The sequence below is a fragment of the Phyllostomus hastatus genome, unplaced genomic scaffold (genome assembly GCF_019186645.2).
Source record: "Phyllostomus hastatus isolate PE091 unplaced genomic scaffold, TTU_PhHast_1.1 phas_contig_10, whole genome shotgun sequence".
Taxonomy (NCBI): Eukaryota; Metazoa; Chordata; class Mammalia; order Chiroptera; family Phyllostomidae; genus Phyllostomus; species Phyllostomus hastatus.
In genome coordinates this window covers 944,287-957,040 of record NW_025333499.1, presented here as the reverse complement: position 1 = coordinate 957,040, position 12,754 = coordinate 944,287, and the positions used below count along the sequence as shown (strand labels likewise).

Genomic DNA, 12,754 nt, shown 5'->3' with positions numbered 1-12,754 from the left:
GGGCAGAAGACAAACTTCTTAGTAGTTCAGTTTTTTTTCATCTGGTAAGAGTACCTACCCGTTTATGGTTGTTGAAGATTCAACATGTTAATACATGTAAAGCAACCTGGGAAACGCTCAATATATATATCACCTAACACTGTGATCCCCTTTGTGAAGTAGATGGTCAAACATGTCTTTGGCAAAGGTAATGCTGTCCATACAGGAAACACTGGGTAAAGGAAATTTACAACATTATGACAAAGGATTAACATTTATAATAAATAAAGAAATCCTCCCGATCAACTAGAAAAATGAATTCACTTTTACTTTTTTGGTTTTTCGAAGCCTCCTAGAAATTTTTCATCCAACCCTCTCAGGTAAGGAAATGGAGGCCTAGAGAAGGGAAGTATTTTCCTAAGGTCCTATAGCAAATAAGTCACCAAGTCAGGAGTAGAACACTGAGCACTGGATTTCTCCCAGTCCAGGGCTTTTCTTTGGTTAATTAATCAGTCTAGCTTGATTTAAGAATGTGGTCTTCCAGATTACCTCGGAATGTTTAGTCTCAGAACTAGACTTTGAAAGACATGTAACTCTCTTAAATTCAAATAAGTCTCTTAATAAATATCACTCTGCTAATGCTAATAATATTAATAACTCTTTAAATGTATGTTTTCTAAAGCAGCAACATATTTCTTATCCTAGTTGCTTCTTATGAACATTCTCACTAGCCTCACAGGGAAACTGAGGTCTAGAGAGGGGAAGGGGCTTGTCCAAGGTAATCGAGCCAGTCACATGAACCCTCTTCTGTTTATAGTTTTGTCCTTATGATCTTGCCAAGAGGCAGAAAGATAATTTTAGCACTAGGAAATATGATATAGGGAGCTAGCAGGCTGAAATGGTAAACCTAGGATCCAGTCTTGAAACCCCAACTTAAAACTGCCTGAAATTGGCTATTTATTAATTTATTTTTACCACTGTTAACAATTCTGGTCCCAGAAGCAGAAGAACTAAACAAGCTTTATGGAAAGGCCTGATCCTGGCTCTTGTCAATCAAGCCCCAACCTACCTCTCCAGTATGTATCTCTTTAGATCCCCATGCTTAAACTATGCTGGCTGACTCACTGGGCCCAAAACATGCCATGCACTAATTTTTGCCTCTAGGCCTTTGCTTAGCCTGGAATGCCTTCTCTTCCCTTCCATTCTCAGTAAGATACAACTCACTCTTCAAGATCTGGCTCAGTGTTCACCTCCTCTTGAAAGGCTTCCCTGTATTCTCAGGGAAGAATGTCTTTGGTTCTCATATTTTCTATATCCTTCCATCTGTCTGAGCAAGTATCCACCTGTGTTTCACTGGTCTACTCCCCCACTAGACTGTGAGATCCTTGAGAATGAGAACTGGATCTCAGCTATCTGTGATCTGTTTCTCCAGCATCCAGTTAAAGCTCTGGCACAGAGGAGACACTTGCTCAATGAGTGTTTGTATACTTTAGAACATCTCTTTGCCCTAGATGAGATAAACACGTAGACAAATAATCCCCATTTAACAAGGTAAATGTTATACAGAAGGCTATGCAGGACCCTGGGTGGGGGAACTAACTTGGTTGAAGATAGAAGGTGGCATCTAGAAAGTTTCTCAGCCTTGAATGGGGCAGAGCAGAATACATGAAAGAAGGACATCTTCCCTGAAAAGGTCCAATTAACTGGTTAAAGAACAAGGGTTCACTCAGTACCAGAGACTCACTCAATACCAAAAGCTGAGCCACAAATTCTAAAATGGGGTTAACTCTGGGGAGGAAAAGCATACAGTGTGACTTCCCGAGGCCCACAAATCCTGATCATCCTCCCAAAGTACAAGGTATGTTAGAGAATCCATTAAAAGCAGTATCAAGACAGGACTGATGGGTAGCAAAATCACCAATGGGGTCTCCCTACTGGTAATTCTTGGAGCGTGTGGGTGTGAATGCATTTGGAGAGGGGAGATTGGCCACATGCTTACAGGTCAGGTGCCTATATGTAATTATCAGGTCTTCTGTGGCAGCAGCCTAGGATCTATTTTTTCCTTAGCCACCTCCTTGGTCCACCATCCTCCACTACTTTCAGCCCCATGCCTTGGATCCAAGCTTGCTGCATTCTAGTTCTAGGTGTGGCTTCACAGACCATAGTCACTCAGGGAGAAGAGCAACTAGAGGGTTGTGGGTGGTACTGCATGCTGAGGCTGCAGAAAAGTCAGGATCACTAATGTCAGGCAGAGCATAGAGGTCTTGAAATATCTCCAAAGAGCATCAGTTCCTGTCCTTCCATTCCTCTTCACCTCGAGACAGTCCTCTAGGGGGATAAGTTAAAGACTTCAATTTCCATTTTAGTGAGGAGGCTATTGAAACCCAGAGAAGCTAAAAAGCTTGTTCAAGTGCCACAGCAAACCAGCCCTACCTCATACACTGGGGGAAGATATGGAATCTCTATCATCTAGGTCATTCAAAACTGAAGTAGACCAAGTTAGACTTCTGAAAGCACTAGGGAACTACCCTTTGGACTAGTGTCCCACAAAGATAGGTCAGAAGGATGATAGGTAGATAGATAGATGATAGAAAGTTAGGTAGATAGACAGATAATTAAATATAAGTATCATCTTTTCCCTAACTTTCTCACAGCCTTTAATGCACACTTCAAGTGATCACCTATGCAAAAACAAACAAACAAATAAACAAACAAGCCCAAAAACTTTCCAGACAGCCTAAAGGACGGATTTGGATTTGTGTAACTCATTTTTTCTGTTTTACCTACCTGTTCTCCTAAAGGTTTTTCCTTCCATTGCTATTTATCCCGACACACAGTCAGTCCTCTTCTATTTAGAACCCCCAAATGGGTCCAGTGGGTGGCGTCAAAGAGGGAGCCTGGAGCCTTTCGTTGGTTTCCTGGGAAGGCTGGGGAAGTATCCTTGGTAAGAGGTGTGTGTGTGTGCTTTGTTGAAATATCAGCTGTTGTAGTTGCCAAAGAAGTTCCTGAGCCACCCGGAGCCTTTTCTCTTCAGCTAACCATGTGTTCACATTGCCCCAAAGGTCAGAACTAATATTAACAAGCCACTGCAGAAAGGGGAAATTAAAACCAGCAACTGAGACAGGCAAGATCTGTATTTCCTTGGGGCTAAGTTTCAGACTGTTCTTCAGGGTAAGTAGGCACGATCTCTTACTGGAAAGTGATTTGGCAATATGAAGTAAGAGCAATAGAGAGGTTCATTTCCTTTGTCCCAGTTATCCCACTCCTGGGACTCAATCCTGAACCAATAACCACCAGAGCATAAAAAAGTTCAAAGCACCAAATTTTAAATTATAATTGCAGAGCTATTTTCTGATGGCAACAACTGGAAGGTAACCTTTAAGACCTCCAGGAGGAAAAGCATCTCTTTGGGTCTTTTCTGCAGACATTGAGGATGATAAATCTAAGGCTATAGAATTCTGGGAGGGAAATAATTATGCTGCAATTCTGGGTGAGGAACCTAAGGATGCAAAGTTATGCTTTTCCTGGACATTGGCTAGGTCTATTATTTCTATTTTTGTATTCCGAAAAGTCATTAACCTGTTGGTGCTCTTGCTATTGTCCTTTGTTCATTCATTCAACAAATACTTATTGAATCCTGTAGTATATGTTATCCCTTATATTAGGGAATGGGACTAACAATATGAATCAGACTGGTCATTGCTGTCAAATTGCTGGCAGTCTAGTGACAGAAATAGAAATCAGTGGTAGCTGTGCAAGGTGATAAGTGCAGTGACAGAATGGACCCACCACAGGGTGCCGCGGGGGGCTGGAGGAAAAGATCCAACTGGGAAGGTGTGTGGTTAGGAAAAATTTACTCCAGACAATATTCCTTGAGCTGATTAAGATAGGGTTTTAAAACTGGCTCTATCGCTTTTCTGGCACTGGAGTGAATTCACTCCACCTCTCTTACTTAGTCTTAATGTCCCTTAAAGGGTTGTCCTGAGAATGAAATGAGATAATGCATATGGAAGAGGGATGGGCTACACCGAGAGACAGTGCTATTTTGGAGCTTGGGTAGTCCACTTAAATTCTCTGGGCCTCAATTTTACTCATCTGAGAGATGGAGCCAAGAGCATGTATTTGCCAAGCCATGTCCTTAGGGATGCTATAAGGCTGAATACAAATGACTGCAGTGCAGTCTTGAAACAGCCTCCTCCCGCCCACTCCCTCTGTCCAATAAAACCACTCTCTCCCAAGTCTTTTCTTTTTTCTTTCCAAGTCTTAAGCGCTTCTTAGTCTTCCCTCCCGAAACAGCGAAGTTCCTTTCTCGAGTCCTGCCCGCCCCTCTCCCCACCCAGCAAGCACAGTTAACCCAGCTACTCCCAGGGATTCAGCCCCACAGCCTTCTGCTCACTAGCTGAGCGGGTTGTCACGTTGGGGGCGGGGCTTCGGTGGCCGCGCATTTCCGCTCAACGTTTCTCTGTTTAAAAAGTGGCGAAATTTCATTTGTAACTAATTCGAAGCACGAACACAACTTTTGAGCAAGCAGAAACGCAGTCAGACTAGGGTGCATAGGCTAAAGTGCAGCAAGAGGAGACCAACTGGAGGCCTTTCAGCCCGCCATTCATTCCTCCTAGGCGGCTGCACCGCCCCCTTCAGTATCCCCTCCTCCAGCCAATGGGAACTGAGGGACTTGAAGCCCCGCCTTACGTGCGTCCCACCCTTCCGTGGCACGCAGGAGAACGCCAGCGTAAGAGCGCGCGGAAGCCCGGTCCGGCGGACTGGGGATCGTCCAGACATTCTCTTATCCCTAGGTTCAGCACCAGCTGAGAGGTGTTAGCGGTTGTCAAAATGTTGCGCGTGGTGAGTTGGAACATTAATGGGATCCGGAGCCCTCTGCAAGGGGTGGCAAACGAGGAAGCCAACAACTGTACTGCCATGGCCATGGCGCGCATTTTGGACAAGCTGGATGCTGACATCGTCTGTCTTCAGGAAACCAAAGTGACCAGTGAGCGCTCAAAAATCCAGGACCCCCTACCATACTTGCCTGTTTCTACTAACTTTTGCCCGCTGCTCCATCTCTTTTCACTGTCTTTAGAGTTCTCCCATTAGAGTCTAATGGGGTATCAAACTCGTTTTGGGGGGGGGGCACATCAGCCTCACAGTTGCTTTCAAAGGGCCAAATGTAATTTTAGGACTGTATAAATGTAACTACTCCTTAACAGTTAAGTGAGAGCTCGGTGCTCTCTCCAGGTAGAAACAGGGTGCCTGGCAGGATAAAACAAGGTGGAGGGCCAGATTTGGCCTGTGGGCCTTGTCTTTGCCACCTCTGCATTAGATCCTGTTCAGAATTCTGATCCTCTCCCCTTTAAACCCCTATTTCTCAGTTCACCTAGGTTTCCTAATTCCCAACTCATCTTTCCTCAGCAGAACCTTAATTCCCTCCCCCTTGCAACCTCTAGCCTCGCTCAGATCTTCTAATTCCCACTCATTCTCCCACCCCAGTTCAGCCCCTATAATCCCCCCCAGACTCCCCAGTTCCTCCTTCCTGACCCCAGCACAGATTCTCTAATTGCCACTCCATCTTTGCCTCCAGATCGGACTCTCTAATTAATTTTGCCTTTTTACACCTACAAATCAGATCCCTTGGTCCCCTTATATCTACTCCCATCTCTCCTCCCCAGCTTAGAGCCTCTCATTATTTATACCTCAGGTCCCATCCCAAGCTTAGTCCTCCTAATTCCCTCTCCTTCCCACTCGTCTCCCACTCCCAGCTCACTCTCCCGATCCCTTCCCTCCCCATGCACTACCTTCTGAGACTCCCTAACCGCTTTTCCTCACATCTCCAATTCAGATCCCTCTCCTTTCTCCTATTCCCAGGTCAGATTCCCAGTTCCCTCTCCCATATCCCCATTCCCCACCACCAGCTCCCTCCTGTCACTTAGTCACCTCCCTCCTCCCCCCTAATTCTCCACCTTCCATTCAACAGTTCCCCCCTGCTTCTAATTCTGATATCAACTCCCTCTCTAGTCTCCACCTTTCTAGCTCCTCCTCTAGTCATAGATACTTCATGTTCTTTTTCAACTCTGACTCTGATGTATACAAGGAATTAACCTACATCTGTAATTCCAGGCCTTTGTGTGTCCTGGGTCTTAGTTTTATCTCTGACATGATCTTTTTTTCAGGGGATGTGCTGACAGAGCCCCTGGCTATCATTGAGGGCTATAACTCCTATTTCAGCTTCAGCCGCAACCGGAGTGGCTATTCTGGTAAATGGGGGCTTCTGGGGAACTTTAGTGATAAAAGCAGGTAGGGGTAAAGGGTTTTTAATATTTGATTAGAAGGTAATAAGAATCATAGGATTTTAGTCTATAGAGCTAAAGCCACATAAAATTATGTGTAAATTTTTATGTATAAAATTATACTTTGGACCTCAGAAGCACAATAGTATGGTGGCTAATCCTATGAGCTCTGGAGCCAGACTACCTGGGTTGAAATCCTAGCTGTGTACCCTCTGGCAAGTTACTTAACCTCTTGATGCCTCAGCTAGAAAATGGGGATAATTCCTACCTGCTAGGGCAATTATAAAGATAATGATGATAACTAACACTTGTTGAACAGTTACCATCCATTTGTGTACAACACTTAGAACATTAGCTGTTGTGGATGATGGGATTGAGATTTCAGGGTTTGAGTAGAGTTTCCTTAGGCTCTAGGGAGCCATAAATGGTCTTTGAGTTGGGAGAGGTGTCAGTACAGCACACTTAATGAAGATGAACCAGGTGACTTGTGTGGGGGCAACAGGCTGTTGGCTACCAGGCCTGCTCAGAGTACCCTGTCTGTCTCCAGGTGTGGCCACCTTCTGTAAGGACTGTGCTACGCCAGTGGCTGCTGAAGAAGGCCTGAGTGGCCTACTTGCCACTCAGAATGGGGATGTGGGTTGCTATGGAAACATGGATGAGTTCACCCAAGAGGAGCTTCGGGCTCTGGATAATGAGGGCCGGGCCCTCCTCACACAGCACAAGATCTGGTAATAGCCCACCTCTTCCTGTCACTGAACACTGCTGGTTCTACTCTTTTAGTCTGGTGATTCTGAGGCTAGCCTTTATAACTTTCCAAACTTGCTTTTCCTGGACTCTAGTCCTAGTTGGGTTACTCACTATGTGACCCTGGGCAAATCATGCCCCCTCTGAGCCTTGAGTTCTCCATCTCTACAGTGGAGGCCGGGAGGTCCAGCTCTCCTTTTACCACAGCCAAAGGTAACTTAGCCTAGGTTGAACTCATTGCCCCAAGATGCTGTCTCTCTGTGTGTCCTATCTTTGTGAATGGCAGCACCCCCACCTGGTTTACTGGGGTGTCATCCTAGATGCCCCTCTCCTTGCTGCATCCATAGTCAGTCCCCAGGTCCTGTGCATGCCAGCTCATTCATGTCTTTCTGTCCCCTTTGCACCCATTTCACAGACAACCATTAAGTGGAGGCCACATTGTGTGGGAAGGAGAGGCTTGAAAATGACTTTTTTTCTTGGGGGGGGGTCTCTTCTTCCCAGTACATGGGAAGGTAAGGAGAAGATCTTGACCTTAATCAACGTGTACTGCCCCCACGCTGATCCTGGGAGGCCTGAGCGGCTGGCCTTTAAGATGCGCTTCTATCGCTTGCTGCAGATCCGAGCAGAAGCCCTCCTGGCAGCTGGCAGGTACTGCAAACCTGGGCAGCAAGGCTTCCTTGAGTTTGTCTTGTGTGCCCAGCCCTATGTCAAGCTCCACTGGAAGGGATATGGGACCTTTGTCTTTGGAGGTTTTTCACAGCCTGGTTACAGATACCAGCATGCCTACCAGAACAGGCTCCGCTCTGTAGAGCTGTGAGGAACAGGTAAAGTGACACAAGCATGGGTGTTTACTCAGATACCTCTGAGCACCAGTCCTGGCTCCTCCTCTTACTCGCTGTAAGCCCCAAGGCTAGTCCTGCCTCTGTTTTCTCTTTAGTTAAATGAATGGCTGCATCCCTACCTCACAGAATAGTTTTAAGGATGAAATGGGTTGAGGAGTATAAAGTTCCTGGGAGCAAATAGTAAGTGTTATCCCAGGGAGGGACAGGAAAGTGAGGGTGGGTTAGAGTAATCAAGGGCTGCTTCCTAGAAGAAGTGGTACCTGAGTTCACCTTTGAAGGACCCGAAAAATACCATTAGGTAGAGATTAGTCAGAGAGTCATGTCAAATGAAACAGTGTCTCCTTTGGAGATCAGAATTAGGTTGCTCAGGAGTAAAAGGAGCAGGGTTATGATAACATTGGAGAGGTAGGCAGTTATGAGTTGCTGCTGGCTCTCACCTTGGCCTCAATTTGGGAGGTGGCCTGAGCTCTTGAGCCTAGGTGAAAGTAGATGGCCCAAGACTCCTGCTTCCCTCTTGAATGTCCATTCAACAATCCCACCATTGTGTTTTCCAGCCATGTGATCATTCTGGGTGACCTGAACACAGCCCACCGCCCCATCGACCACTGGGATGCAGTCAACATGGTAAGGCTCCCTCCAGGGCCCTGACCTCATTCCTGACTATGGTTCTGTTCAGCCAGCCAGCTAATGCTGGTTTTTTGGTCCAGGCACAGCTTCCCTTCATGGAAAAGCAGAATTAAGTTTGAAATATTATTCTCAAAGCACAGAGGATTGTTTATTCACTCAAAATACATTACTGACCCTACCCATGGCCTAGCCCTGAGTCACCTGCTAGGGACCCAGTTACCACTCAGTTTGTGCTCTTGGCCCCTCAGAGCTCTCAGCATGGTGGTAGGCTATGGACACATGACCAGCCAGTTATAGAATGGTGTCTTTTAGGCAGAAGCAGAGATGGCAGTCCAGGCAACTAGGGAGCTCAAAAATGGGATTGCTGGGCCAGCCTGGATATCCGGGGAGGCATCTGAAAATGTCTGAATTATAAAAGATGAGTAGAATAGAGCTTTGGGGTGAGGAGAGCAAAGGATTCCAGCATGAGACAAGGGTGCACATTGAGAATTTTCCTGGTGTGCTTAGGGAATTGCAGGTCCCATTCCTGTTAGGGGGCAACCTGAGAGGGACATGAGTGGGAGGAGATGAGGCTCTTTTGGGAGCCAGATTCCAAGGGCCTTGAACATCACATTGCCTTGATCATTTTCCTAATACACTGTCTCCTGCTCGTGAGCCTTCGGTACCTCCCTGTTACCTCTGTGATGCAAGAGAAAACATCTAGGCCTGGCTCTCAAGGCTCTTTCTGCTGTGTGCCCAGTATCTATTTTTTTATCTTCAGTATCTTTACACACTGTCCACTCTAGCCAGGTCATCTTCTCTCTGCCCATTGAAAAGTTATTCTGATTTTGGCTTTTCTCACTATACCCTGAATTGGTGGTCATCACCTCACTTCTGTCTTTTTTCTTGTATGAACCTCTTATTTCTGAGTCCCTCTAGGCCAATGATTCTCATCACATCAGAACAGAGCTTTTGCCAAAAAAAAAAAAATTATCAATACCTTGATCATTTTAATCAGAAACTGTCAGTAGCAGTATGTTTTAAAAGCTCCCAGGCTGATTTTATTGTACAGTCAAGTTTGAGAACTACTGCCCCACAACCTATAAGGCTTTCTTGTCTTGCCTTATTATGAGTTGTGGTGGGGGGCGGGATTAGTAATTTATGCTGGTATAGTTCAGCTCAGCACTGAGCTTGGCTCAAAAAATGCTGTAGGAAGATTTCTTGATTAGTTTATGGAAGATTCATGTAAACATAAATGTGGCTCCCAGTTTAAAAAATGAGCAGAAATGAGATAATGGTGGTGGTGTGCTGGGGAAGGGGGTGTACACTACAAAGTATGAGCCTTTAGTCCCTCACTGCCTTATTCCTCATCAGGCATTTACTCAGGCTGTTCTTGCTGCTTCCTGTGATAGTGTCATAGACCTTTGTGCCTTCCCTCCTTAGTTCAGAACTATTCTAGATCCAACTGCACCTCTTACCTTCTTTCTTCCAAGACAAGAGAACTAATAGTACCGGGTCACATGACAAACACTGTCCAAAGCAGCAGAATATGTCCACTTCCCACCAGACCAGCTCTTCTAGTCTTCCCATCTCCCAAAAGAGCACTATGATCTCCTTGGTTGCTCTGACTGGAAGCCTGGGAATTGTGTTAGCATTGTGCTTCTTCCCCCACTGCCACCCTTCCCCCATTTAGTTGGTCAGCAAGTACTATAGAATCTAGCTCCAAATCATCTCTTAATTTCATTTTTCTCTGTTTTCTTTGGTACTACCTTAGTCTAAGTGACCATCATCTCTTGCTTGCATGAACTGAAATAGTCATTTCCTGCTGGTTTTCTGGCCCCCAGTTTGGTCTCCCCTCAGGTTTTCGGGTATGGTGTCCCCTTCCTCCACAGGCCCATCATAGAGGCTTTTCTCTCAATTTGTAACACCCTCCGCCTGGGTTAGTCTTGCTTAGCCTTTACTTTTCAGCTCCAGATCACCTCCTAAAAGCCTCATTGGTCCCCAGAATGAGATCAGGTTCCCACTTTGTCCTAGCATCATATCTAGCACATGATTGGTGTTCTTTGATCAGTTGTTGCATTGAATGAGTGAGTGGGTGGATTGGATGGATGAATGAATTGGGAAGCCAAGTCAAAAGAAGTGTTCAGACCTGGATCCCTGGAGCCTGTCAGTTCAGGAATGAGGGATGGTCATCGAGGGCTCTGACACAAAAATAAGCCAAATAGTGCCAGAGCATTTAAATAAAGGGCAGCAGTCATCTTAACTCCGGGCCCTAGCCCTACTTTCTAATGGAAGCCACTTTGAACATTCTAATTTCCATTCTTTCCATGAGCAGTTCTAGGTATTGCTTTGATTAAGCAAACAGTATATCAGCAAGGATGGAAATTGAATCCCTGTGCTGGACTGTGTGATCTTGAGCAGTAGTCCTTGGAACAACCACGTTTTCTTGTCTGTAAAATGAAGCAGTTAGTCCCTTCCAGTTCCACATATCTAGTTCTGCCTCTCTCTCTCTTCGTCCCCCTTCCCCAGGAAAACTTTGAAGAGGACCCAGGACGCAAGTGGATGGATGGCTTGCTCAGTAACATGGATTGCCAGGCTGGGTGCCATGTAGGGGCCTTTATTGATAGCTACCGCTGCTTCCAGCCAAAGCAGGAGGGGGCCTTCACCTGCTGGTCCACACTCACTGGTGCCCGCCGTCTGAACTATGGCTCCCGTATTGACTATGTGCTGGGGGATAGGACCCTGGTCATAGATACCTTCCAGGCCTCTTTCCTGCTGCCTGAGGTAATGGGCTCTGACCATTGCCCTGTGGGTGCAGTCTTGAACGTGTCCTCTGTGCCAGCGAAACAGTGTCCATCTCTTTGTACCCGCTTCCTCCCCGAGTTTTCAGGCACTCAGCTCAAGATCCTTCACTTCCTAGTTCATCTCAAACAAGATTCTGTGTGCAAGCAGTCAACACTGCAGCTCAGCAATCAAACCCAAGTACAGATGCGCCAAAACAAAGCCCGCATGCGCTCAGCCAGGCCTCGGGCAAGTCAGGCTGGCTCCATTAGAGGCCAAAAGAAACTGATGAGCTACTTCCAGCCGTCCTCCAGCCATCCCCAAGCTTCTTCTAATTTGGAGCTTCCTACCCTGGGTGCCCTTGTGACACCAAAGACCCCGAAAGACAAGGTGATGGCCAAAGTGGTGGAGGGGCAGGCCAAGGCTTCAAAGTCCAAGGATGAGAAGGAGGTACAGATTTCATTCTGGAAGTCGGTGCTGGGGGGCCCCTTGCCCATGCCCCTCTGTGGGGGTCACAGGGAACCATGTGTGATGCGAACTGTGAAGAAACCAGGACCCAACCTGGGCCGCCACTTCTACATGTGCTCCAGGCCCCAGGGTCCTTCCACTGACCCCTCTTCCCGCTGTAACTTTTTCCTCTGGGGCAGGCCCAGCTGAACCAACCTAGGCCTAGGGATTGTGGCTTGGTCAACCCTGGGCGTGCCCCTCCTGAGGCTAGCGCCTTCCTAAGTTGTCACCTCTTCCCCTCTCCCTCCTCCCACTTCACCTTCCTCAAGGATCCTTCTGTTTCTCTTCCTCTAAGTCCCCTCTTCTTCCTGCCTATCTCCTCATTGGTATACTTCTTGTGCCTTAATGCTGCTACCCAGGCCCCCACCCTACTTCCCACCTTCCTGTAAGAAGTACACAGGAACCAGTTGCTCTAGGACATTTTAAAACCCTTCCCTTCCTTGCTGGGAAATGTATGTGTGCCTAAATAAAGTCTGTGTCTTTGTTTTAGTGCACCATGTCATTTGAACATTTTGGATATACTCCATGAGATGTTATCTCAACACTGGGTTTGCCAACTGCCTGTAGCCTGATAATATAACTCAGGAAGAGAAGAGGAAGGAGGAATGGTGCTCACCATAAAGGGCTCTGCTGAGTTGTAGGGTTTCCTGCACTGCTGAGGTTGGCTCAGCAAGGGAGGTGGGTGTGGTGTGACAGAAAGCTCAGGTGGGCTGTGCCAGCTGTAAATCAGCACTTCCCAACTGGTATGTCTAATAGCTGCCATAAATGGCTTATAGGGTGCAAAGAAATGGGTCTGTCAGCTCTAGAGTTGCCAGGCAGGGTCAAGAATTGCACAAGGGTCAGGAAAGATGGCCTAGGCAAGCATTATCATTATTTCACCCAAGTGTGCCATACAAATGTTTTCTTTGTGCTGTGAACTGGTAAGGTTGGGAGCATTGCCTTGAGCAAGTTGCTTGCTATAGTCAAGACTGTTTCTCAGCTTGTAAAATAGGGCTGGTAAGTCCTGTTCTT

General features: G+C 46.5%; 2 protein-coding genes across 2 annotated transcripts in view; one reads left to right on the top strand and one right to left on the bottom strand.

Moving 5' to 3' along the window:
* The window catches only part of PFKFB1 (6-phosphofructo-2-kinase/fructose-2,6-biphosphatase 1), a 47,456-nt gene extending 44,402 nt beyond the window's left edge, over positions 1 to 3,054 (bottom strand). The window contains exon 1 of the mRNA XM_045833086.1: positions 2,767 to 3,054. Coding sequence (XP_045689042.1) covers positions 2,767 to 2,794 — 28 coding nt within the window. The 5' untranslated portion in view covers positions 2,795 to 3,054. The remainder of the gene's footprint in view (positions 1 to 2,766) is intronic.
* A 1,649-nt stretch (positions 3,055 to 4,703) lies between these two features.
* On the top strand, positions 4,704 to 12,237 carry APEX2 (apurinic/apyrimidinic endodeoxyribonuclease 2). The gene is made up of 6 exons (XM_045832950.1): positions 4,704 to 4,969; positions 6,147 to 6,230; positions 6,811 to 6,991; positions 7,509 to 7,655; positions 8,404 to 8,473; positions 10,985 to 12,237. Exons 1-6 carry the CDS (start codon positions 4,813 to 4,815, stop codon positions 11,891 to 11,893), a joined length of 1,548 nt encoding a protein of 515 aa, XP_045688906.1. The 5' UTR covers positions 4,704 to 4,812; the 3' UTR covers positions 11,894 to 12,237.
* Positions 12,238 to 12,754: the final 517 nt, after the last annotated feature.